Source organism: Miscanthus floridulus, chromosome 8 (assembly GCF_019320115.1).
Source record: "Miscanthus floridulus cultivar M001 chromosome 8, ASM1932011v1, whole genome shotgun sequence".
In the NCBI taxonomy this organism is placed as follows: domain Eukaryota; kingdom Viridiplantae; phylum Streptophyta; class Magnoliopsida; order Poales; family Poaceae; genus Miscanthus; species Miscanthus floridulus.
This window is the reverse complement of record NC_089587.1, coordinates 206263727-206290780: the sequence shown is the minus strand read 5'-3', so window position 1 is coordinate 206290780 and position 27054 is coordinate 206263727. Positions and strand designations below refer to the sequence as shown.

Here is a 27054-nt window from a genome sequence, read left to right as displayed (position 1 = left end):
AAAGCTGGTAGTAGCGCTGGAATCATCACCGAGTACAGAGGCGGCGTTGGTAGAGCCAAAGCAGGAGGGAGTTGTGTCTCCTCATTTTGATGGTCATCTTGCTCTGGTGGACCTGCAATCAGTAAATTATTACCGGCGTTCGGCGTTTCTCTATTTTGCTACATCCGCGTTCGCCCTGTTAGATAATATTGTAACATATGCTTTGTATGGAAACAAACCAACCGAAATCATGGAGTCCCGATGTGTAGAATTGTGTCCAAAGTTCCTGGGTTGTAATGTAAAGATATGAAGGTCCAGATATGGTTGTTGTAAAAATAGAAAGGTATAATACCGGCATCTCCTTTATTTCGGTTGGAGATTTATACGCCATGCAGAGGGCTCTTCTCTGCATATATTAACAAAGCTACGCGGCCTCTGTAGAGGTGAGAACGCTTCCTAAACATACCTGGTTGCTTTCATGGTATCAGAGCAAACTCCCACAAAAATACATCTAGCGTCGCCTGAGTCTTGCCCGTCGTCATGGCGAGCTCCTCGGCGCTCAACGTCGCGTCTCCATTGTTCGGTCAGGTCATCACCGAAAAATTGACCAAGACCAACTTCCCTCTATGGAGGGCGCAGGTCCTGCCCATACTGCGAGGAGCGCAGTTGCAGGGCTATCTCGACGGCACCGACACTCCTCCACCTGCAGAACTTGAAGCCAAGGATGGAGAGAAAGCCAAGGATGGAGAGAAGGTCAAGAAGGTGCCCAACCCCGATCATGCTGCCTGGAAAGCCATGGAGCAGCAGGTGCTTGGGTTCCTGATGACGTCGCTGTCACGGGAGGTGATGGCCCAAGTGGCCACACTCGAAACACCGCAAGAGGTGTATGGAGAACTTGTGCGGATGTACGCATCTGCCTCACGTGCGAGGACCGTCAACACGAGGATCGCACTTGCAACGACCCGCAAAGGTAACATGTCTGTTACGGAGTATGTTGCAAAAATAAAGTCCCTGGCAGATGATATGGCCTCGGCTGGAAAGAAAGTTGATGATGAAGAGCTGGTTTCTTATCTCCTGGCCGGCCTTGATGAGGAGTTCAATCCAGTCGTGACGGCGGTGGGGGCGCGCACCGAGTCTATCTCGGTGGGTGAATTGGTCTCTCAGCTGCTGAGCTTTGAGCACAGATTGGATCTACTGCATGGCGGATCGCAAGGATCTGCCAACATGGCCAAACGCGGCCGTGGAGGCGGCAATAACCGCGGTCGCGGCAATCCGCAAGGCCGTGGTGGTGGCCGTGGCCGCTCCGGCGGTCGTGGCCGTGGCTCAGCTACACCAGGAGGACGTGGCACTGGCCGCGGGTACTTCAACAACAGCAGCTACAGCGACGACAAACCACAGTGCCAAATCTGCGACAAGACTAGCCACACTGCCCTGGAATGCTGGTACAGGCTCGATGAGGAGTCTTATCCCAATCAGAGGAGTGCGTCGGCTGCGACACATTCATATGGAGTGGACACAAACTGGTATACGGATACCGGCTCCACCGACCACATCACTGGAGAGCTCGAGAAGCTCTCCATGAAGGAGAAGTACAAGGGAAAAGATCAAATCCGTGCAGCAAACGGTGCAGGTATGAATATCAGTCACATTGGTCATGCTATTATTAGTACCCCTAATTCCAATTTGAAACTTAATCGTGTTCTTCATGTTCCTGCTGCTGATAAAAATCTTATATCTGTGCACCGTCTTACTTCTGATAATCATGCATACCTTGAATTTTATCCGAATCATTTTCTTGTTAAGGATCAAGCTACCAAGAGGACGCTGTTTGAAGGCCGGTGTAGAAACGGTCTCTACCCCATACCGAGTGCGCATCTGAAAGAAGCTCTTGGTGCCACCAGATCGTCTCCTGACTTGTGGCACTATCGTCTTGGTCATCCCTCATCTGAGATAGTTAAGAAAGTCGTTAGTAGCAATAATTTGCCCTTTTTAGTTGAGTCAAATAAAGGCTCCGTCTGTGATGCATGTCAACAGGCAAAGAGCCATCAGCTTCCGTATCCTGTGTCCACTAGTGCTTCATCCAAGCCACTAGAACTCATTTTTTCTGATGTATGGGGTCCTGCCACAGATTCGGTAGGCAGAAATAAATACTATGTTTCTTTCATCGATGATTATAGTAAGTTCACCTGGGTCTATTTGCTTCGTTTTAAATCTGAAGTTTTTCAGAAATTTCATGACTTCCAAAATATGGTTGAATGAATGTTTGACAGCAAAATTATTGCTGTACAGACAGATTGGGGTGGAGAGTACCAAAAACTCAGCTCCTTCTTCACAAAAATTGGAGTAGCACACCTAGTATCGTGTCCTCACGCACACCAACAAAACGGCCCAGCTGAACGAAAACACAGGCACATTGTTGAGGTTGGTCTAGCCTTGCTTGCACATGCATCTATGCCTTTAAAATTCTGGGATGAAGTTTTTGCCACGGCAGCATATCTTATTAATCGAACCCCATCCAAAGTCATTGACTTCATGACACCCTATGAGCGTCTCTTTCATAAGAAACCCGACTATAAGTTCCTTCGAGTATTTGGCTGTGCATGCTGGCCCAACCTTCGTCCTTATAACACTCATAAACTTGCTTTTCGTTCCAAGCGATGCGTCTTCTTGGGCTATAGTTCATCTCATAAAGGCTACAAATGCCTTGATGTTAGTACAGGACGCGTCTACATATCAAGAGACGTCATATTTGATGAAGGAGTTTTCCCTTTCCGTGAGTTCCATCCCAATGCCGGCGCTCGTTTACGGGCTGAAGTCAATCTCCTTCCTCACTTGTTTCCTTCCGGTCCCACCATGAATCATCCGGGGGATACTAATGTAGCTGATTCATTGTTGCCTGATATTCAAAATACCCAAAATTCTGCACCTAACGATACTTTTTTGGAAGAAAATAGTGGTGCTTGTGCGCAGGAAATCTTGGAGCCAAGATTAGGCACGATCCCAGGTGCCGGCAGCGCATCATTGCGCAATGATGGCGGCCCGTCGAGTTCGTCCGATGGTGGGCCGACAGCGGACACGGGTCAGGAGCCCACTGGCCCATCGTCAACCGAGATGGATCCACATCAGGATGTCCCTGACACTGGGTCTTCTGTATCAGATAATGCTGCAGCAACAAATCTTCCACGCCGGACCAACCGGATCAGAAAACCAAAAGCATACACAGATGGTACTATAAGGTATGGCTATGGATGCTTAGCGATTGGTAATGAACCACATGAACCACATGATTTATCTAAAGCTCTTGGTAATAAAAATTGGAAACATGCTATGGATGAGGAATTTAGTGCCTTGCAAGATAACAAAACATGGCATTTAGTACCAGCACAGGAAGGAAAAAATCTTATCGATTGCAAATGGGTATACAAAATTAAAAGAAAGGCAGATGGCAGCATAGACAGATATAAGGCTCGATTGGTAGCAAAGGGATTTAAACAGAGATATGGGATAGATTATGAGGATACTTTTAGCCCCGTTGTCAAAGCTGCTACTATCAGAGTGGTGCTTTCTATAGCAGTGTCTAGAGGCTGGTGTCTTAGGCAGCTAGATGTAAAGAACGCGTTTCTTCATGGTGTTCTTGAGGAGGATGTCTACATGAGACAACCACCAGGTTATGAAGATAGTAAATTCCCACATCATGTATGCAAGTTGGATAAAGCAATATATGGTCTGAAACAGGCCCCCAGAGCTTGGTACTCAAGGTTGAGTGATAAACTGCAGCAACTTGGTTTCTGCCCCTCTAAGGCCGACACTTCATTGTTCATATTTAATAAAGGCAATGTTAGCATCTTCTTGTTGGTTTATGTAGATGACATTATAGTAGTCAGCTCTTCCTCAGAAGCAGTGTCAGCATTGCTGAAGGATCTCAAGTCAGATTTCGTCCTAAAGGATTTAGGTACATTACATTACTTCCTTGGCATAGAGGTGAATAAGGTACGTGATGGTATTCATTTATCACAAAGTAAATATGCTTCAGATATTCTTAAACGGGTTGGCATGACTCACTGCAAACCCATGGCTACACCTCTATCGGTTGCTGAAAAATTAAGCATCGAGGAAGGTGAACCTCTTGGACCTGAAGATGCTACACGATATAGAAGTGTAGTTGGGGCATTACAGTACTTGACCTTAACTCGGCCAGATATTTCTTTCGCAATTAACAGAGTCTGTCAGTTTCTACATTGTCCTACTACAACTCACTGGTCTGCAGTCAAAAGGATTCTTAGATATGTAAAACTCACGTGTGATATTGGCATGAGCATAAACAAGTGCCGATCTATGCTTGTGAGTGCCTTCTCTGACGCAGACTGGGCAGGAGACATTGATGATAGAAGATCAACAGGAGGATTTGCAATTTTCGTTGGCAGTAATCTTGTATCATGGAGTGCAAGAAAACAAGCCACTGTGTCAAGGTCAAGTACAGAAGCGGAATATAAAGCTCTGGCCAATGCAACAGCAGAAGTTATCTGGGTGCAATCACTTCTTAAGGAACTAAAAGTTCCAACGCCACCTACAGCAAGGTTATGGTGTGATAATTTAGGGGCCACTTATCTCACAGCGAATCCTGTGTTTCATGCTCGTACAAAACATATTGAAATTGATTTTCATTTTGTGAGAGAACGTGTGGCTCAGAAACTTCTGCAGGTTCGGTTTATATCAACACATGATCAAGTTGCTGATGGATTCACCAAGGCTCTTACAAGAGAAAAACTGCATAATTTTAGACGCAATCTTAACTTAGTAAAGTTATGATTGAGGGGGTCTGTTAGATAATATTGTAACATATGCTTTGTATGGAAACAAACCAACCGAAATCATGGAGTCCCGATGTGTAGAATTGTGTAGAAAGTTCCTGGGTTGTAATGTAAAGATAGGAAAGTCCAGATATGGTTGTTGTAAAAATAGAAAGGTATAATACCGGCATCTCCTTGATTTCGGTTGGAGATTTGTACGCCATGCAGAGGGCTCTTCTCTGCATAAATTAACAAAGCTACGCGGCCTCTGTAGAGGTGAGAACGCTTCCTAAACATACCTGGTTGCTTTCACGCCCATGTTGTTCTTGTCCTTCAGTGGATATTGAGATGTCTGCCACCACCGCGCTGTGTACCTGCCAAGGTGTCCAAGTTTTGTTGTTGAAGCGAAGATCGTTTCTGGCCTTCCATATGTACCACAGAGATGTAAAAACGTATTGGCCGGGCCTGTTCATCTGTTGTGGTTGAGTCTATGATGTGTGGAAGGATCTCCTGTACACCATCCTGTTCAAATGGTTCTGGCCTTCCATATGTACCACATTTTTCTTTTCTGGAAACACACCACACTAATATAGGTCCATTTCCTACGATACACCTTCAATAAAGTGCTTCTATCTATCTGTAAATTATGGACCCTCAAATAGCTTCCATTTCAGAATAAATTAATTTTTAGAATTATTCTAAGTCATTTTTTCTTAAGTTTGAATAATTGCATATAAAAAAACTACTAACATCTATGACACTAAAAAAATAGTATAGAAACATATTTCATGTTGTATCTAACTATACTAATTTTCTGTCATAATGTTCTACGAAGTTTCCTCAAACTAAAAAAAATTACTTACAACTCCAAAAACTAATTTATCTATACCTCCATTCTCAGGTGTCTGTTGAGTCCTGAGGAGTTGTAGTGTTGTACACCAAAGACATCAGATGCTAATAGTGACCGTCCCAAGCAATTAACATAGACTAATCAGTGATTAGTGCTAACTTAGGCATAGAAAGAGTGATTGCATGGTGATGATGACTTGCTGGTTCAATGAGCGCAACACACTTATCTTTGCTGGTATACCCTGCAATGTCTCGATTACCCGCCACCTCCAGAGGTTAACAACGTGTTTGGTTAGCGTCATGAAACGGTTCGGAATCATATGGACCTGTATCCGAGCCTGAATGTTGCGTTTGGTTTGCCGAGCGGACTGGAGTCGTCCGTCATCATGTCGCGCCTGGTGCAAGCATAAAAGCAGCACCAACTCACTCCTCTAAATTCGTCGGACCACACCGTCTGCCGAGCGCCTTCCGAACCTTCCGAGCCTAGCAGGAGTGATTCCATGCCGGATGACAGGTGCCAGACGTGGCCACTCCACAGACCAAACACGTTTTTGTTCCAAATTAGAAGTCGCTTTGACTTTTTTTTCCATCAATTTTACTATATATCTAGATATACAGGGCGTTCGGCTGGTCAGGTTTTGGATGATTTTGAATGGTTGAATAGTATTCTGCAAGAGAGAATAAGCTGAAACAAGCTGAAACAAGCTGAAACGAACCGAGACCCTACCAGCCGAACGCCCTCATATTAAAAAAGTCAAAGCGACTTATGATTTGAAACGGGACGAGTACAAGTGAATGTATTTATTTGGAGGGATAACCTCTCCGTCCGGTTGACCAAAGTGTTATGCATTCCACAACGAATGAATAATATAACTCAACGACGAGTGATCGTGCAAGTGCAACGTCACTGTATCTGGCCAGGTTATGTGTTCAATCGAATTCTCAATTCGCAAATTAAATCACTATAGAAATAGAATGAATTAAATGTGCTTCGTAATTACAAAGGATGGACTGAATCATGTAACCGAGGAGGAATCTGCTTCAGATAGCACAAGCTGGAAAGATTCAGGCAGCAACGAGCTAGCTCTAGATGCTCGCTAGCTACCGATCCGCACCTCTCCGTCTTTCAGTCACGACTGCCAAGGACGGTCCAGCCACCGCGCCGGCCGCCTTTCCGCGGCCGACCTCGGCGCGGCAGACGGGGCACACGCGGCTCTTGCGCAGCCACTGGTCGACGCACTGCGCGTGGAAGCCGTGCTCGCACCGCGGCAGCACCCGGCAGCGGTCCCCGGCCTGGAACGCCTCCTGGCACACCGCGCACTCGGCGCCCGCGCCGGCGCCGGCCTTGCTGCACTCGTGGTCGTGGCACGGCAGCTCGTTAAGGTCCTCGGCCGACAGCCCCCCCGCCGCGCGCTCCTCGTCCTGCCGCCGCGACGCCGCGGCGCGGAGGACGACGCCCCGCCTGAGCGCCCAGACGACGATGAGGATGTGGAGCACCAGCATCGCCACGACGCCGGCGACCAGGAGGAGCACGGACACCGTCAGTTCCACCATTTCTGCAAGTGCAACGAACGCCGCGAGCTACCGACTTGTCTCCGCCTAGCTACAGCAACAGCAAGCAGCAAGCAATTGAGCACGAGAGGCTAACGGAGGCCGTGGAAATGGACAAAAGAATCCGCAAGTGGCTGTAGAAGAAGCAGCTCGCACTCGCAGGTCGCTGGATCTCAAGCCTGCCAGTGCCAGGTCCAGGTCAATTGCATCTTCCACGCCTATCTCCTTGTCTACCTTTGACAAACTTGCCGCACAGGACATGTTCGTAAAAGCGACACCATGTATGATCCTGAAGATATGATTACTGGATTATTTAAGATGTTGGTTTGGAGGAAACGGTGTGCCGTCTGCCGGATCAGATTAACAATGTCGCAAATGGTCAGGATTAACGAATCACCGGTGGCTGCAACTGTTGGATGATCACTACGTGGCACTAGCCTAGCTTGCGCGGTGAAAACGACGATCGAGGTGCTGCCGTGCTAGCCTGCAAGTGGTATGGAAGAACAGTTTAACAGCCGTCCTGAAAAGAATACATTTTAACATAATGTAAGAGCATCGAGTCAAATTATTTTAAAATTAATAAAATTTATGTGAAAATTGTCAATATTTACTATAATACTAAACAAGTATCATTAGATTTAAATGTTATTTAAGTTTATATCATTACTAGATACTAAACAATTATCTCTAGTGTACCTATTTTGTTATAAATGTTAATAACTCTTCTTGATATAAACTTATTCAACATTTAAATATAAGAAGAAATCAAGCTAGAATTACGTTTCTTTTACCGGAGGCAGCAGCAGTTGAATCGAGCTTGGCGTGCCGGGCACGGGAAAGCGACGCCACGGCCGGTAGAGACAGCTTGGCGCTACATCTGTTGCGATGGCAGAGCACCTGTGGGGCTTGTTTGGTTTCAGACTGGCCAGACTTGCCTGGAGCGCGCGTCAGTCCCAGACGTCCGATTTCCCACGCCTGGGGACAGGATGAGCTGCCTGGCAAGCATCTGCCTGAGAGGGCTCGATAGTGTCAGTGAGTTGTCCTCGTTTTTATTTTACTGCCGCTTCAACTTCACTTGTGTAGATGTGTGCCTTGTGGCGCGCGTTGCGTGTCTTCAAGTAAAACCGCAGCGTAGCGTTGAAGGCAACGTGGGCGTCTGTCCGGACGTTGCGCGACCCACCTGGCTGCTGCCGCCTCCCCGCTGCGCGCCTCGTCACGTGCCGCTCGCTCCTCACTCCTACCCGTCGCGTGCCCCACCCGAGCCTCTCGCTCTTCACTCTCGCCCAGTGCGTGCCCCACCCATGCCACTCGCTCCCGCGCCGTCTCGCACGCCGATGGCCGCTGGGCGCACCTGCCAATGCGCCTCAAGTAGTCCCCACCGAGCCAGGAGCACCCACGAGCGCGGCCGGTGCTGGTAGTGCTCGCGCGCCGCACTCGCCGCCGGCTCCCACCCCAACGGCCGAAATCAACCGGACCCTGCCTCTTGTTCCCTACGTGGCAAATGTATGTTTCAAGTGTTTCAGATTTATGTTGTAAGTGTTTCGTATGGATGTTGCAAAAATAGATCGGGGTGTTGCACATGTTGCGAGTGTTTCAGAGGTATTTTGCAAGCGTTTGTTAAAAATGTTTCATCTGTTTCAAACGTATATTGCAGCAAGTGGTTTCATGTTGCAAGTGTTTTATCTAGATGTTGCATATGTTTCACACATATGTTGCAAGTGTATGTTTCAAATGTTTCATCTGTTTTAGACGTATGTTGCATTCAAGTGTTTTGTGTTGTAAGTGTTTCATGTTGTTCGGAGAGTCATGGGGGCGCGGTGAGTGATGCGCGCATGGACCGGGCGCCGGGAGATGGGGCACGGCGAGCCGGGGGGCCTACGTATGGGGCACACAGCGCGCTAGGGGCCTGCGAACGAGGCGTGCTCATCCTCAGCCGTTCATCTCGGCTCCCGGCTCTCGCCCGCGTGAAGAGAGAGGAGGGTTTCAGGGGAAGGAGCGACAGGCGTAGCGACGGGGGCGGGGTGCGTGTGCGGGGCAGGGCGAGGCGGACTGGGGTAGGCTGCGCGGCAGTAGCCACACCGTTGTTTCTACCTCAATCTATGTGTGTCGAAGTGGATTGAAAGTGAAACTTAATTAGTTTAATTTTTATCTCAACCTACTCCAAAACATGTGGATGAGGTATTTAGAAATACATCTAAACAAGCCCTAAAAGAGATTGAATCCAGTATGCGTCAAATCCCTTTCATCCTCTCTCTAAGGGATGAACCAAACAAGGCGTCCTCAGACGATCCGAAATATGTCCATGCTCGTTGATCTTGCTATAACCTATGAGAGTGCATTGCGTGGCGCTAGTGTCTACCAGGTAAAATTGTAGAGATATGCTATGTTTTGAGAAGAAAGCAAAGCTCGGTGATATTTGGATGTGTTCCTAAATGATGTTGTAAGGAACTTGAGGCCAACCAAAAGTGAGAGGAATTGGATAAAAAAAAACTTAACCTAGGGTTCTCCTTTGGACTACACTAGATTAACTAACGAGCAGTGCACTTAGGATATCTAGTGTTTTGTACTTACCCGAACCTATAATGAGTTTTGCAGCCTAGAGCGAATTTTATTAACTAGCCTAACCAAATCTAGAAAAATAAGGGCACACAAACAATCAAATATTGAAGCGCAAATACGGTAAGTAAAAAGATAAAACAAGGAGGCACAAAATCCAAGCTGTATCGGTTGCCAAAACACAAGCTTTAGTCAATATTGTAGCTCCGCGAAGGTACATTGCTTGTCACTAAGCCCTCCCTCGTTCACGAAGTTGGCCTCACCACAAAGGTTCGTGCCAACTAAGCCAAGTGTCGCAAACCACATAGGCTCGCTACCGTCACCCAACTCTCTCGGTCACCTTGGCGCCGTCCACTACGAAGCTTCTCCACCAAGAGGTCTCCTCATTCTCCGCACACAAAGTTGTCATCGCTCCAAACCAAGCTCAAAGTGTCATTGACGTTGCCGGTGAGCAATAAGTTCCCTAAGGTCCTGGCAACCCAAGCTTATGAGAGATCAACTCAACTCTCTGTCTCTCTCTCTCTCTCTCTCTCTCTCTCAAACAAGGACTACACATCACTAATCACTCTCTAATTGCTCTCACAAAGTTTTTATATGAATAATAAGCTCTTGTATGTGGTTGGAGCATATATTCAATTGTAGCAAGTTTCTAATTTTTATGGACTCCAACACTATTGAAAAAACTGGTTGTAGAGGTATAAATAGCCTCAAGCAAGTCATTTAGCTATTTCTCCAATGGTCATAGTTGTAACACCTCCAGTGTTACATGAGCCATTTAGCACTAAACGTGTAATTATTAACTTGTTAATAATAAATTAGAGCAAGAGTAGAGTAGAAGAGAACTCAAAAATAGAATAAAATAAAATACATTATTAAATAGAATGGTATATATATATATATATATATATATATATATATATATATATATATATATATATATATATATATATATATATATATATATATATATATATAGCTTTTGAATCTAATTTAAATTCGAGCTTGGTTGGAATTTTTCTTGTACCTAGATGTTGCTAGTTGTCTAAATCAGTAACCGATAGAGATATAGGGGAAGAATTGTAAAGTAATCTGCTGCTCCTCTGTACACGCGGCAGGGACAGACGCCGAAAGGGCTCCTCTACGGCTGCACTGTAGCCGCGGCAAGGGCAGGCGCCGAAAGGCTCCTCTGCCGCACTGTAGCCACAGCAGGGGCAGGCGCCAAACTCAGCCCTACGGTCACATCTAGTCACTGTAGCAACATGGCAGCCTGACATGTCTGTGTACCGTGATTAGATGGGTAGAGTTGTATATATAGCTTCCCACTGCGACTTAGTAAAGTAGAGAGAGTTCAGTTTTACCATCTTCTCTGCAGAGCTCTGGCCAACACTGGTGCTTGTGCTGTGTGTGTGCGCTCTGTTCTTCCTTCCTTCTTCTACCTCTAGCCAAGCGAGAACGCCGGTGACCGGTCGGCTCACCCGTGCGGGAGATCTCGGGACCAACACGTCCTCTCCTCAACAGACAGAAATCTGCCGAGCAATTTTCCATAAATTGATGGAAAACAATTGGCTAACAGAAAACACCATGCAGCAGGTACAGATTGTTTGTGGTATTGTACTTGTGTATTCAGATACATATGTATATCTGTTGTGCAATAATTTTTTCTTCTTTGCAGCTTTACTGTGATACATGTCAAAGGTTTTTGGCCGATAGGCTTGTAGAAGGAACATGCCCTATAGAAGGGTGTACTAATAAAGCTGCGAGAGGTGATCAATGTGACAATTGCAGCCATATGTTGAATCCAACTGACCTAATCGATCCAAAGTGTAAGGTAAGCATATCGAGTACTTAGTGTACACTGTCATTTTTGTGTCTGTATTTTTATCATTGATCGAATTGTATAAGACGACATTAAAATGTGAGCAATGAATATCCTTTTGGTATTGTGTTTTCTTTGCAGGTCTGTAAGAATACTCCCCATATTCGTGAAACAGATCACTTATTCTTGGATCTCCCTCTATTAGAAGACAAGTTGGTGAACTATATTAATGATACTTCAGTAGCTGGTATGTGGAGTCAAAATGCCATTCAAGCTACAAATGCATGGTTAAAGGAAGGACTAAAGTCACGCTGTATCACAAGAGATCTTAAATGGGGAGTTCCTGTTCCAATTGAGAAGTATAAAGATAAGGTTCGGCCATGTTACTTCTGAAGAAAGTCTACAGTTATGAATTTATCTGATTTCCCATTTTGATTATTTTCAGGTTTTCTATGTCTGGTTCGATGCACCGATTGGCTATGTGTCCATCACAGCATCTTATACACCTGAGTGGGAGAAGTGGTGGAAGAATCCTGATAATGTGGAATTATTTCAGTTCATGGGCAAAGATAATGTACCATTTCATACGGTATGATGTCTAAAAAATGCGAAAATTTCCTTGAGTCTTGATTTATCAACACTACATGATTATGAGCAATTGGCATTCCTTTGCTCTTTGTTGGATACTGTTTCTATAGCTCCAAGTTCTATTTTATCTGTAGGAAGTCACTACTCCTTGACAGCAATACTTTCTAGGAACAGTAATATTTCCATACTATGTTTGTGGCACTTGTGAACTGTCATTTCTTGCAAGCCCTCCTTTTTATGAAGTGCTTGATTTGAAGGTGCTTTCAGATCATGTTTCCTTCAACACTACTAGGAACTGGTGAAAATTGGACAATGATGAAGACCATTAGTGTCACTGAATATCTAAACTATGAAGGAGGTACATGCTATGGTTGCTACGTTTTTCTATTTGTTATTTTCGGATTAGTATGCAGTTCATTTTATCATGTGAGCTATCAACATTTGCTAAAGCCAAGGCTTCTTTAATTGAACTGGGTTCTGTCAAGTATTGGAAGATATGTTTGGCCATTTTCTCAATGTTGATCTTGCACTGCTTGAGAATTAATGAATCAAATTGTAGTTGATGCCAGTTGTTGTCTTCAGACATGTTTAATGAACTTCAAATTTATATATCATGCCTGATAAAATATGCTTTATAAATGGTTTCTCTTGAATGTGTTTGGTATATTGGTGTTGCCTACAATCTGCCATTTCCTTTGAATTTTGTTTGTGCTTAAAAACATTTTGCAGTGTGTACATATATTTCCTACAAATAACTAAATACTCCTTGCCCCTGTAGGAAAATTCTCCAAGAGTAAGGGTATCGGAGTTTTTGGTAATTTCCTCCTGAAGTGTGGCGATACTACAGGCTTATGAATCGACCTGAGGTTTCCAAAACTTGTCCAGTGATATTTGATTTATGACATTTTACGTAGTTTAACAAACACATTTGATCTGATTTACATAGGCGTCAGATACACTCTTTACATGGACCGATTTGCAAGCCAAATTGAACAGCGAGTTGTTAAACAACTTGGGAAACTTCATCAATCGTGTGCTAAGCTTTATTGCAAAACCAGCGGGTTAGTCAGTCTTACATCAAATATAATACCATCTGAGAATTTTATTGATATGTTAATCATCTATGATCAATAACCGCTCCTCTTGCTTTACTCACTTTTTTGAGATTTCATTTTGTTGTTATTTCTGTAGGAGCTGGATATGATTCAATTATACCTGACGCTCCTGGTGCTGAGTCACATCCATCGACAAGTGACATTGCAGAAAAAGTCAGTAAATCCGTTGAACAATATCTTGATGCAATGGAAAAGGTAAATGACGCTCTCGTGCACTATGTGAAGCGGCAGAACCCCAGCTCGGCATGCGCCAAGTCTGGCTGCTAGTTTTTTTTTAACATTGTATTGATCTTCTTATGACAGGTTAAGCTAAAACAAGGACTGAAGAGTGCAATGGGCATCTCTACTGATGGAAATCTCTATTTGCAAGTAATTCCTTTTTCCTTTCTTTCATTTACATCATTTTTCTGTAGTAAATCTTAATTTGTCTTTGCTCTGCTAAAATTAATGTAGGACGGTGAATTTTGGAAACTTTATAAGGACAATCCAGCAAACTGTGCGATTGTGATGAAAACTTCAGTTGGTCTTGTCTATCTCCTTGCCTGTCTGCTGGAGCCTTTCATGCCTTCCTTCTCAAAAGAAGTATGGTCCTAATTGTTATTGAGTGTTGAGTTTCTTCGAATAGCATTCTCTTGCCCCCAAATCTCACTATGTGGTAGATATTCTATGAGGTGCTACGTCAATTAAACCTGTCCCCAGAAGAAACTCTTTCTTTCAGTGAAGAAAAGGGCGAAAGTGCGAAGGCAAAAACCCCTTGGGATCTTGTACCAGCAGGGCACAAAATAGGGAGGCCTGTACCTCTGTTTGAGGAATTGGTGCATCTTCCATTTAGAATTTTTTTTTTGTTGGCCATAAGTTTACACCCCATAACTTGAACTCATTGCAGAAAGATGAAAAGGTGAGTGAGCATAGGGAAGCATATGCAGGCAGTCAAGCTGAGAGGAGCTCAAAAGCAGTGGCTGACGCTGAAGCCACAAAAATTGCTAACCAGCTCAACAGCATAGCATTATCTGGTAAATGTTTAGACAATTTATTCTTCAAATTTTGCTAGAATCCCAGAACACAACGCAGAACTGTCTTTTCTGCTGCACATTTTGGAACAAAGAGAAAGTTTCATGTTGGTCAACTTACGGAAACAGTTATTTAGAGATCAAGCACTTGTTCAGTTGGCAGGTGTGCTTTCAAGCACCATGCTCACCTGGGCTCAAACCCGGATGCCCACTGCTTCTTAATCTGAGCTAGAGCTCCTAGTGTAATTTTGGAAAACAATAACAGAAGTAGAGCATGCAAGTGTGAGCTTCATGGTAGATTTCAACCTTTCTGTCCTGTTTGAAATGCTACGAGTCTTCTTTGAATTATTTTCTGCCCATCTATTTCAGATTGCAGCAAGTAATTGTCTATATTTTCTCATTTTTATTATGCAGGAGGCTCAAAAAAGGAACAAAAGAAAAAGTCTGGTAACTCAAAATCAAAGGTCGCAGAGGCAGAATTATCTGTTGCAAAGTTGGAGATTCGAGTGGGGCTTATCAGAAAAGCAGAGAAGCACCCAGATGCTGATTCGTTGTACGTAGAGGAAATCGATGTTGGAGAGGAGGCTCCAAGAACGGTGGTTAGTGGCCTTGTCAAATACATTCCTCTTGAAGAAATGCAGGTTGGTCTTTCCAGGCATGATTTGGGTTTTGCAGACATTTCCTTGCGATGCCTTGCTTGTTATCACTGACTTGTGATATCTGCTATGAATGAGCAGAACAGGAAAGTCTGTGTTCTCTGCAATCTGAAACCAGTGGTGATGCGTGGTATAAAATCACATGCCATGGTTTTGGCTGCTTCTAATGAGGACCATACTAGCGTAAGGCATCCAATACACTCACTCATTTGATTAAATTTACACTCTGAAATTGGAAGTGCACTGTCATAAAGTAGTACAGAAGTCATTTTGATGTAAAATAGTGCCTAACATGCGCATTTTAGGTTGAGTTGGTTGAGCCACCAGCGGATGCTGCCGTGGGGGAGAAGGTGACCTTTGCTGGGCACTCCGGTGAGCCTGAGGCTTCTCTCAGTGGCAAGAGCAAGGTGTGGGAGAAGCTAGCCGCTGACCTGCATAGCAGCGGCGAGCTTGTGGCCTGCTACAAAGATGTCCCTTCGGCTGGAGTGTGCAAGGTGAAGACAATAGCAAATAGGGAAATCCGCTAGACGCGATGCGAAAACGTAGCTTGACCTAAGTATCGTCTGATGTTATTGAAATACTTGCTGATTGCTTTTTGTTGTAAATTTTCTCCTTGGATTTTAAAACTTTGTGTTTTGAAAAATGGCAATAGAGAAAACGACGGTGTTTAATTAATTTTCCGGTGGCCTAAAGTGCTGAGAGCCTGAGACTGATTAGTGGACGTGGCTAGCAGGTCAGCCTGGAATGCTCTTTATCTGGCTATACGTATTAGTATGGCGATTAAAACTGCTCGATGTTGTTATTGCGATCACCGATGTCATTGTAATGCGACATACTCTATATATATAAAAAATCATTGACCCGCCACTGCCAATTACCAAACAAAGGTTGAGGAAAAAAATATGAAAATAGTAGATATGGGCCGCCATGGAATGTACGAGGCCATTGTCGAGGAGCCCTACAAACTGATGAGTTAGGCCCTGCAAACTGATGGGCCGCCATGGTAGTAGTAGTACCGATCCAATCCGAGGCACTTCGGTTGGGCCATGGCACCGGCGCGTGTAGCTCACTGTTTTTCTTTTAACCTTGATTTATTTTTTTCAAAACACACACACACACACACACAAAAGCGTGATCTCGCCTGAACCCTGAATTAATTATGTAATGTCTTCTTTCTTACTGCGGCAAGTTAAACTGCATTTAGCAGTACAGGTATATGATTGTATCTGAATCTTTAAGACCAGAACGCGACAAAGCAAAAAGGGATGTTAATCAGGCCTTGGACAAATTAGTACAGTACTAGTTATTTGCGATGCGTGGCACATTTCACAGGAGCCTACTCGTGCCAACAGCTCAGTTGTGTCTGTGCTTCTGACTGACATAGCACCAACGCCCCCTGCACAGTGTAAAAGAGTGTAGCATCAGTCGGCGGCAGCAGTAGGAGTAGGAGGAGGAGCACATGGCAGCCCAGGTGCGCAGACGGACGGCGCGATGAAACAGCAGTATCGTGATCCGCGACCGCGAGCCATGTGCTGCGTCATCGTGTGAGATCAAACCCCCTACCGGGAGCACGAGGCTGACCCGGTTCGCTGGACTAACAAATCATGATTGAAAGTACCGTTAGCTGATTTATTGTGAAAAGAAAATATTATTCGTTGGCTGAAAAAATATGGCTTATAAGAACGGGGCGTCAATCAACCAAACCCTCGCCTCGCGCGCCCACCGCATCGATGCACGGGGATCGGGGCCGCCCGCGGCACCTCAAGCTCAGCCGCCGATACTTTCTTGGGGAGAGAATTGCATGTATACCATTATAATGAGATGCAACTTCCTGGTATAACACCAGGAAAATCCATCTTCCTTATCGACCATCAGTTCACAAATTCCATCCCCCGTAGCCACTGTCGTCATCTCTGTTAGAGCACCGTCGGGCGTGGGTGTCAGTTTTTTCAATCAATGGCCATTCTACCCCTAGGTATGTGCCTTCCGGTCTGCTGGCCCTTTCTCCTCTGACGGCGGCGGCAGCGTGGAAGGGAAGAGAGGTCCGCTACTTTCGCACCCGGCTTGGCTCTCCCGGCACCCTCTGCAACCGTGAGGAAGAAGCTAAGCTGAAGGCAAATGGGCTCGGCGCGGAGTTGCAGAGGCGCCGCGTCGAGACCCTGCTGATCGAGACGTGACGCAGGAGGCCAGCGAGGCGTCCTCCTCGCTCCTCGTGGCCATCGGCGTAGCGCAGCGCCACCAGCTCACGCTCTGCCGCCTGCTCCACCAGCTGGAGGAGGACGACGGCGGCGGCGGGGTCGAGGGACGCGGTGGCAGCGCACGTCCGCCTCGACAACCCGCTGTCGCCGGGCCGCCTCGCGGGGTTCCACGAGGTGCACGGGTGGTGCTGCCCGCCTGGCGTCGGCGCAGCGCCGGCTGGCCCGCGCGGTGCTCGTGGCGCGGGGCACGGCCGCGGCGGCGCTCGTGGCGGCGTGCGCGGCCGCCGTGGTGACCGCTGTGGTGTTCGCCGCGCAAGCGGTGGTGGCCGTGATGGCCGCATGGTGGTGCGGCGCGTGCACGATGAGCTGGAGCACGGCCACGACGTGGCGCGCATCGCGGTGCGTGCCCGCGGCGAGCGACCGCTGCTGCAGGAGGTGGCAAGGGAGGAGGCGGAGTGCCAGGAGCTGAAAAATAATTCTGAAATCATAATCTGCTAATTAAGTGAGAATTGCCGATGCTTCAGGAACATATCACATGTACTAGTACTTATTCACCTGTTTTGTTTCGTGCTCAGTTTTCTCCTCTGCACTTGCACGTATAAACAACAATTTGATGTACTGCTTCACGAATCTATTGATTGAGGAGTTCCTTGGTACAACCTTTTTCAGAATACTATTAGCACTTTCGTATCGTTGTGTGCTGATCATCCTAGCACAAAATGTGTCTCTAGCCCACGGTTTTGCCCACTTTTCCCTCTTTTCGTATGTTCTCTTCATGTATTCATTGTCTCGCAGACCATAACGCTCCAACAAATCTTCCCAAGCTCTCTCAAACTCATCCACAGTTAGCATTTGATTAATGACAAAATGGAAATCTCTGCGGAATGGACCATTTCTACGGCACAATGGCCCCAATTCTTCTGGAGCATAACGCAGAACTGTTAGACCTAAAGCAGGATCTCTAGGCATAAATCTAGTGAGTCTACTTGCTTTTGAACAAAACCGTAAGTCCTAGAACATCTACTAATGCAGTAACAGTAGATAGAACAAGGGAGAGGGGGGTGAAGGGGTGCAAACCATTGGCTGCCTTGGATGAAGATGGGCTCCCCATCGTAGTGCTTGGCGATAACCCGGTGGCAGTGCAGTAGCGGTGTCGTCCGGGGTCGGTGTAGCGGTCGCATGGCAGCCCGATGTCATAGCAGTCCTCCGACGTGATGCAGAGGCGGTGGCGGCGCTTTCCGTCGCTGGCAGAGCCCCCTCTGTGATCGGTTAGAGTTTAGGACTGTAGGTGGGGTGCTAGGCAGCTCAGGCGAACCTCGTGACTCGAGCGCCCCAGCCTCCACCTCCTATTTATGACGTTGTGCGACGGGAGCCCACCAACCATATTAGGGTTAGGCGCCCCCGATCAGGATACAGATCTAAGGGCCGGGCCTATTGGTGGAGATCAACTAATATTCTTCCCCTTGATCTCACTTATAACTTAAACTTAACTTACTTATTTTCTCTTGTTCCCATTCCATCATAGATCAGTGTATAGAGCATGCCTCATCGTCACGGTCTCTTACCATTAGATTAAATAGCTACAATACACTTCTCTATTTTAAAACAGATTCTTAACTAGGCTCTTATTGTCCAAGGATCATAGGCTTTCCCTTAAACCCATGTCAGCTACGTGTTCTCTGAATATCTTGGGTGGTAAGCCTTTTGTAAGCAGATCCGTGAGCATCTTTTCTGTTCTTATATGCTCAAGACTAATTATATGATCCTGGACTTTATCTTTCACAACATAATACTTTATATCAATGTGTTTGGCAGCACCACTTGACTTATTATTGTGAGCATAACATACTGCTGGATTATTATCGCAGTATAACTTAAATGGTTTATGTATGTCGTCTACCACTTTCAACCCGGGCATAAATTTCTTTAACCAATTCACCTGCCCTGTGGCCTCATAACATGCTACAAACTCGGTATACATTTTGGACGATGTAGTGACGGTTTGCTTTGAGTTTTTCCACGATATAGCTCCTCCTACGAGAATGAATATGTATCCTGACGTGGACTTTCTTTCATCTCCCGCATAATCAGAATCTGTATACCCCTCTATGTGCAGGGAATTAGATCTTCTGTACGTTAGTATGAGACCCTTCGTACCTTGTAGGTAACGCAAAACTTTCTTTACTAATTTCCAGTGTTCTATTTCTGGATTACTCTGATATCTGCTAAGCAACCCGGTAACAAATGCTAAGTCAGGGCGAGTACACACTTGAGCATGTTGTAAACTTTTGACAGCTGAACTATATGGAACCGCTTTCATTTGATCGATCTCATATTGGTTCCTGGGACATTGAAATTCCCCATATCTGTTGCCCTTGACTATGGGAGCAGGTGATGACTTACAATTTTGCATACTATATTTCTTTAGAATTTTTTCTAAGTATGCCTTTTGTGATAGTCCTAAAACCCCCTTTTCTCTATCTCGGTGAATCTCTATTCCTAGGACGAACTAAGCTTCACCGAGATCTTTCACATCAAACTTTGAGGACAAGAACTTCTTTGTTTCTAGTAGTAGACTAACATCACTGCTAGCGAGCAAGATGTCATCTACATACAAGACTAGGAAAATGTATTTCTCATTCTTGAACTTTGCGTAAATGTAATTGTCCTCTATATTTTCTTGAAACCCCAACTTTCTTATTGTACTATCAAACTTCAAATATCACTGTCTTGAAGCTTGCTTTAATCTATAAATGGATTTTTTTAGGCGGCATCCCATCCATTCTTTTTCTTCCACAACAAAACCTTTCGGTTGTGTCATGTAAACGTTTTCCTCTAAATCCCCATTTAGGAACACCGTCTTTACATCCATCTGATATAATTCTAAGTCGTAATGTGCTACAAGCGCCATTATGATTCTAAAAGAATCCTTACATGAGACTGGAGAAAATGTCTCATTGTAATCTATGCCTTCTCTTTGCGTGAAACCTTTCGCCACAAGTCGCGCTTTAAACCTTTCTATATTTCCTTTGGAGTCATATTTAGTTTTGTAGACCCATTTACAGCCTACTATCTTGGCTCCTTTAGGAATTGTTTCTAATTTCCAAACTCCATTGGTTTTCATTGATTTCATTTCATCTGCCATGGCTTCAAGCCACTTGGATGAGTGATCGCTTCTCATGGCTTTTTCAAATGAGGTGGGATCACCCTCCATTTGAAATTCCTCACTTTCATAAACTTCATAATCATCAGGAATGACTGATCTCCTGACTCTTTGAGACCTTATAGGGGCCTTGCTAGATGACGCTTGTTCTATTTGAGGCTGTTGTTGCTCTTCCTCATGTGTGACAACGGGTTCTTAGGGATCCTGAAGGACAGGTTCCTCATGCTCATTCATTGTTGCCATAGGAGAACTAACAACAGGTGTTGTTACTATAGTGTCTTGCACTGTTGGTACAACAATAACAGGTAGCGTGAAAAATGGTTCCAGAACCATAGGAGTGGGCACGTATACCCGCTTCTCTTCAAAACTAATTTCTCGGATACATCATGCACTCTCTTTCGCTTATTTGTTGCATTCATAGACGAGGAAACATTCTCATTCTCAGTACTTACATCATTCACATTCTCAAAAAAATGATAATAAATAAAGCTTGCCTTATCGGAAGTCAAGACCAACACATTTATTATTATAAACAATCTAACATTTGCCATTACCAAAATGGCAATCATATCCATCATCATCTAAATGTGACACACTTATTAAGTTTCTTCGCAAAGAGGGTACAAATAGAATATCTGAAAGCTTAAGTAGAAAACCATCAACTAATTCTAGAGAAAGATCTCAAATGGCTTCAACTTGAGCTTCAACTCCATTTGCTACTTTAATTCTTATTTCTCCTCTTTGTAGGGTCCTCCTCATATGGAATCCTTGTAATGAATTTGCAACATGAACAGTTGCACCTGAATCAATCCACCAAGTAGATTTTGCATAACTTAAATACAGGGATTCATCTATGAATGTAATGAAATCCTCACCTCTGTTCAGCAGGCTCTTTAGGAAGTCTGGACAATCTCTCTAGTAGTGTCCATGCTTCTTGCACCATTTGCACTCATCCTTCTCAACTTGAGCATTGGAGTTCTTCTGATGGTGCTCAGTCTGAGGGGCTTTTCCTTGAGGTTTGGCATTCTTATTGAAGTTCTTTTTCTTGTCCTTGATAAGGTTAGCAGAGTCACCTTGTAAGGACTTCAGCCTTTCCTCTTCCTGAACACACATTGTGATGAGCTTTTTATGTCCCACTTGTCGGGCTGCATGTTGTAGTTAACAACAAATGTTTCATATTCCTTTGGCAAGGAAGCAAAAACCAAATGAATCAGGAACTCATCCTTGAGCCCCAAATCCATTGGCTTAAGCTTAGAAACCGTGTTGCTCATCTTCAAAATGTGCTCTCTAATACCGCCACTAGTATATTTTTCATTGAACAATTTCTTGATCAATGTACTAGCATAAGCCTTTAAAGAGCCAGTGAACTGACTCTCCACCTTCTTTAGGTACTTAGTGGCAGTATTACAGTCTGGGATAGACCCCCTTATAGCATCTGAGATTGTGGACTTAGCCACCATCAAGCAATTGCGGTTCGAGATGTCCCACTTCTTGCGCTCGAGATCATACTTCATGCACACTTCTGCATGATCTCGCTGCCGAGCAGTGAAATCAGCATCAGACTCGTTTTCTTCCCACACCGGGTCAACTGGCTCAGTAGGACACGGGGAGGTGAGCGCTAAGTCATTCTCGGACAGCGCAAGTGCGAGCTCAAACTTCTCTCGCCATACCCTGTAATTGCCCCTTCTAGAGGTGGTATGTGCGAGATGAATGCCATTGGGTTGAGTCCTGAAAAACATCGTCAGAGATAGTGAGAAAATATATCATTATAATTGCATGCTTTAATTTAACGTTGGTCAAAATTAAAATATACAATATTCTTATACACTAATTCTACATCACCGTTGGACAGAAATAGAATTAATGCATGGAAAACTTATGATTAAACATTATAATATTACTATTATCAATGTTGGTCAGAAAATAATAATATTATAATTTACTGATTAAAATTGACTACTCTTTAAATTAAATTCTCCCATTGGTTCGAATTTAATTAGAAGATTATAAACTTTAATATTGCAGCGGAAACATGAAAAAGTTAATTATCTATTTTTCAGAAGCATTGAACTTTTCTCAACTATTCTCTGAAAAATTTTCCTATTGGTTCAAATTTTAACATAGATATTAAACTAGACAAAATTCATCGAAATTTGCTTCTGAAAATTAAACAAACTTCAAAACTCTATTTACTGTTCAATCTGCTACAGTACACGGCCCGGCCTACAGCAGCAGCTCTCGCGCGCGCGCTCGGCGCCTCCCCTTGCCTAGGCCGCAACCTGGGCCTGGGCTGCGAAAGTCGCCAACCGCGCTCACCCGCATGGGCCGAAACTTGGTCCAGGGAATCGTGACCGTCAGATTGCATCGGACGGCCGCGCACGTGGGTCAGGGATATAAGAGTTGACGCCATAGCGACCCGGTGAAACCCTATTCATTCTCTTCTGCCCTTTCTCTCTCTTCGCCTCGCTCCATCCTCTCCTCAGCGCAGCAACAACAGCAACCGAGCAGAAGCAAGAGTGAGCGGTGATGGCGCCGTCGCCGGTCCCCTCACCGGCGTGTGCACTCCCCATCGGGTGAGCACGCCGCCGTCGAGCGGTCTAGGTGGCGGTGCCCTGATCCCCTCCGAAACCCTAGATCTGACCCGGTAGCTTCTCCTCCTTCACTGTCTCAGACCTATCACGGCACGGAGTGAGATGATGATGGCGCAGTCACCGGCCCTCTCGCCGGTGAGTGTGCTCCCCAGCGGGTGAGCGTGCTGCCGTCGAGCGGCCTGGCCACGGCGCCCTTGGCCAGAGCACGCGCTCGCGCACCGACGAGGCGGCAACACGGTGCAACGGTGACGTAGGCTTCTTCCCCTTCCCCTTTTCTTCTCTGATTTGATTTTCCTTTCTTTTCTTCTCGAATCGATTCGATTTAGGGTTAGGGATGGGGTTTGGATCGAGATTAGGGTTCGGTTAGGGTTAGGGTTTCGTTCACTGTTCTTCTTCGCCGAGTCTGATTCGTGGGTTAGGGTTCGGCTTCGCATGCCGAGACCCCTTTCTCTTCTCTGTGCTTCACCTGATTAGGGTTAGGGTTCGGTGACCCTCTTCTCTTTCCAGATCTGGACGGATCTAATCTCTTTCTTACCCCTGACATGATCTACATCTAGACATAGGGTTCTGATAGGCTAGATCTACACTTAGTTAGATGTCTGATACCATTGTTAGACCTAAAGCAGGATCTCTAGGCATAAATCTAGCGAGTCTACTTGCTTTTGAACAAAAACATGAGTTCTAGAACATCTACTAATACAGTAACAGTAGATAAAATAAGAGAAAGAGGGTTGAAGGGGTGCAAACCATCGGCTGCCTTGGACGAAGATAGGCTCGCCATCGTAGTGCTTGGCGATAACCCGGTGGCAATGCAGTAGCGGTGTCGTCCGAGGTCGGTGTAGCGGTCGCAGGGCAGCCCGGCGTCGTAGCAGTCCTCCGATGTGATGTAGAGGCGGTGGCGGTGCTTCCCATCGCTGGTAGCGCCCCCTATATGATTGGTTAGGGTTTAGGACTATAGGTGAGGTGCTAGGTGGCTCAGGTGAACCTCGTGGCTCGAGTGCCCCGGCCTCTACCTCCTATTTATGGCGCTGTGCGACGGGGGATCACCAACCATATTAGGGTTGGGTGCCCCCGATCAAGGCGCAGATCCAAGGGTCCAATAGATCGTTGGACCTATTGGTGGAGATCAACTAACAAGAACATGCCATTTGCACCAAAGGTGGACAGTCCATTCTAGAAAGACTTCCTTTATTGCCTTTGTCATTGCCTTGCACTGGTCTGCAATAATTAAAAATTATTTAGTTTCCAGTTACAGGTATAATGTATCAAGACTAGGTAACAAAAAAATCAATGATGTACCTGTTAGTATAGTAACCGATGCTTTTCCACCCATTAAAGTGATGAACTCTTTGAACACCCATTTAAAAGAATCTGTGTCTTCCTTTGTCATCAGGACACCAGCAAAGAGAACACTCTGGAAATTGGCCAGAGGGTGCAGCTAGAAGATGGTGGCGCACGAGGTGACATGGGGCTTACCTTCAGAGCGATTCATGATAGAGAAGACATCTTCACTATATCAATATGCTAGATTATTCGATACAACACCTCCAGTCCTTGCTTCATTAATCAGCGTGCACAACCTGTTGAGCCTAGGATGGTAGGGCTGCTGGAACAAGATGCATGTCTTGAGGAACAAGCTGTGCCTAGACCTATTGTGCAGGAGCGACAGCAGGCCGGTTTTGGTGCCATGAAAGCAGAACTGGCGCAAGTTTGGCGCCAAAATGATGCCCAGGGCCAGGAGCGGCTGTCGGCGGTGGCATATAGGGAACCACCGAGCATTTTGCAAGGTGTCGACACAGAATGCTCACCTCCATGCCAAGGACACACGCAGCAAGCCGGAAGGGTCCGCTCGATGGAGCAGATCCGCCTAGCTTCAGCGCAAGGGTGGTCGATCCTGCGCAATCCTCCCGAGACGTGCCAGTCAACTTGACCCTACAATTGACAAGGAGAGAAAGCTTATCAGTAATTAAGGGTGGAACATGCCGGTGTTGCCAAGCAGTCCTGAATGTGCGGCTCTGAGAGCCGATATGAGAGGAAATCGACTAAACAGCTGATCCCAGCATGTTCACAAGAATGAATCGATTAAAGCTAATGGGGTTGTATAAGAAGGATCGGTTATCATTCAGGATAAATGTTATTTAAGCAAATATTAATCAATGGCAATAAAATATCAATGATGATTGGTTTATACTGAGCCAATGATTACAAGTAACCGAACTCCTTTTATTTGAAGAAATAACTCAACACCTCTTAACCATTTAATAAAGGTAAATCTAATGAACATGTTAGATCTCATCTATCGCCATGACCAGTGGGGCATGAGGCAGAATCATGCAGGCCATAGAAACAACAATAGACTCGATGACCCTAACTCATTACTAATATCAATGGGGTATGAGGCAGAATCATGCAGGCCGTAATACCATAACAAGATCATGGGGCTAACGCATCTTTCAACTTATCTCTACTTCAATGATCTCATAATATGAACTATTCGTGAAAGCATTCGATATCGGCTAAATAGGCATAGCGCACAGTTAAGATCATGCCTTCTCAGGAACAGGTCTACTAACTAACGATCCCCACTCTACGGTGCCAACAGTAGGGTGAGAGGTAGAATCCCACAGGCCGTGATGACGGGCCAAAAAATGGTTTTCATTAACTAATAGATCTACTCAAGATCAGACATGCCTTAACCGCACGCTATGCATGATTAAGATTGATGCAAAACAGCTGATAAAAAACATAACTCATCGCTTAAGATGTAGATTAGATCAGTTTTAGATTAACAAGCAATGAGTTGAACAAGATATAAGGCCGATCCGGATCAATCTCAATCGGGCAGAGTGATATTGCTGTAATTAGATAAACAATAAAAGCAATAAGTAATATCGATAACTTAATGAATCTACAAAGACTGCCATACTAAGGTAGAGCCGATAACCTGACATTGATCTAATTCAAGCAGTAGGGTGTGAGGCAGAATCACACAGGCCATACTTGAATTAGACAAGAATCGATAACTAGCCTATACCAGAGTCGCAGTGGGGGTCGACCGGATCGATACAGCCATACGAACAGAGGTATAAACCATGATGGTACTTACAGACAAGCAGTGGAGGTCGACCAGATCGATGCAGTCGTACTCGCTGAAGAACTCGCAAAGATCTACTCTACTCCTACTCCTAAGGGGTGGCCGGAGCCGAAAAAAGTAATTGACTTTGTATTTGATTGATTGTTCTTTACAATAGCCGGAGTTTGGTATTTATACCTAGAGCCTAAAAACAAGCCTTGCTCGAGTACGACTCAATACAATCTTTGGCATAATGAAAACATTTCTAATTTAAGATAACTTAGACTCTAATCTTTTCCTTTTTGTAGAGTCCCGCAAGCCTCGTCCCAGCGCCGATCATAGCCTCTGTCGTTATCTACTGGCGCTATCTGAAGAAAGCCGATTCTAGCGCTGCATCTGAATGAGCTGGTTTTGATCTATACGCAATTGATCCCTTGCTGACATGATCTTGGCAGCACTCGAGCTTCTGAGATCCTTCTTCCAAATTCTGGTGTAAACACATGCCCCCCCAATTTTGGGATAAAAGTAATTTTATTCCAAAATTATCGTGTCTGCATCCCTAATTGGTCCACAGTCATAGATAGAGAGCTTTGATCTGGGGCCCACTACTTGTTGTCGTTTGCGTCCATTCACGAGCCTATGCCTCAAAACTTCTTACAAGAGCATCACTGTTTCATGGGCACTTGGATTCATTTTCCTGGGCCGGCTATAAAATGTCCATCCGACTCTAGCGAGAGCAACTCAACAATTCAGCCATGCTTTGTTTCCATCTACTCTTTCAAGTGCCTCTACTTCCGCCAGACCCCCCATGGTCTACCCTTTTGTTATGAAGACCTTTGAGCGGCTAGAAGAATTCTTGTGCATAGGGTGATTGCGTTACTTATCCCAGCGCCTCGTTGAGCAAGAAGACCAGTCACTGCGGTTAGAAGAATTCTTGTGATATCACCTGAGTCTTCTCTTCATGCTCGCAAAGCTATCCTAGTGTTTGCGAGGGCTAGAATGTGTAATCATCTTCCCCTTGTTATTCCTCCAAACGCCCACCGGGAAAGCCTCAGGCTTCTTTCCCATAGTTCCTTAATTTATCGAGAAATCTGTTGAGCATATGTTAGGCAGGCGACC

General features: G+C 45.2%; 2 protein-coding genes, 1 non-coding gene and 1 pseudogene across 3 annotated transcripts; 3 read left to right on the top strand and 1 right to left on the bottom strand.

Annotated features, from left to right (window-relative positions):
• Positions 1-519: 519 nt before the first annotated feature.
• LOC136470540 (uncharacterized) lies at positions 520-4262 on the top strand. Its single transcript, XM_066468353.1, has 3 exons — positions 520-1609; positions 3137-3969; positions 4200-4262. Exons 1-3 carry the CDS (start codon positions 520-522, stop codon positions 4260-4262), a joined length of 1986 nt encoding a protein of 661 aa, XP_066324450.1.
• Positions 1021-1159, top strand: LOC136478834 (small nucleolar RNA Z247). The gene has a single exon (XR_010764508.1). It is a non-coding gene; the product is annotated as a small nucleolar RNA Z247 (small nucleolar RNA).
• A 2279-nt stretch (positions 4263-6541) lies between the features above and the next one.
• Positions 6542-7474, bottom strand: LOC136478026 (RING-H2 finger protein ATL8-like). Its single transcript, XM_066476347.1, has 2 exons — positions 7326-7474; positions 6542-7221 (listed from the first exon to the last, which is right to left on the bottom strand). The coding sequence occupies exon 2, from the start codon at positions 7170-7172 to the stop codon at positions 6720-6722; it is 453 nt and encodes a 150-aa protein (XP_066332444.1). The 5' UTR covers positions 7173-7221; positions 7326-7474; the 3' UTR covers positions 6542-6719.
• Positions 7449-15493, top strand: LOC136470539 (probable methionine--tRNA ligase; annotated as a pseudogene).
• The last annotated feature ends 11561 nt before the right edge of the window (positions 15494-27054 follow it).

Excerpts from the sequence above, each read along its gene's own strand:
- LOC136470540 (XM_066468353.1), top strand. The coding sequence starts at position 520 with ATGGCGAGCTCCTCGGCGCTCAACGTCGCGTCTCCATTGTTCGGTCAG. Across the intron at positions 1,610-3,136 it reads CCGTGCAGCAAACGGTGCAG|ATAATGCTGCAGCAACAAAT; the intron begins GTATGAATATCA and ends CTTCTGTATCAG. Across the intron at positions 3,970-4,199 it reads TTGGCATAGAGGTGAATAAG|AGTCTGTCAGTTTCTACATT; the intron begins GTACGTGATGGT and ends CGCAATTAACAG.
- LOC136478026 (XM_066476347.1), bottom strand. The coding sequence starts at position 7,172 with ATGGTGGAACTGACGGTGTCCGTGCTCCTCCTGGTCGCCGGCGTCGTG.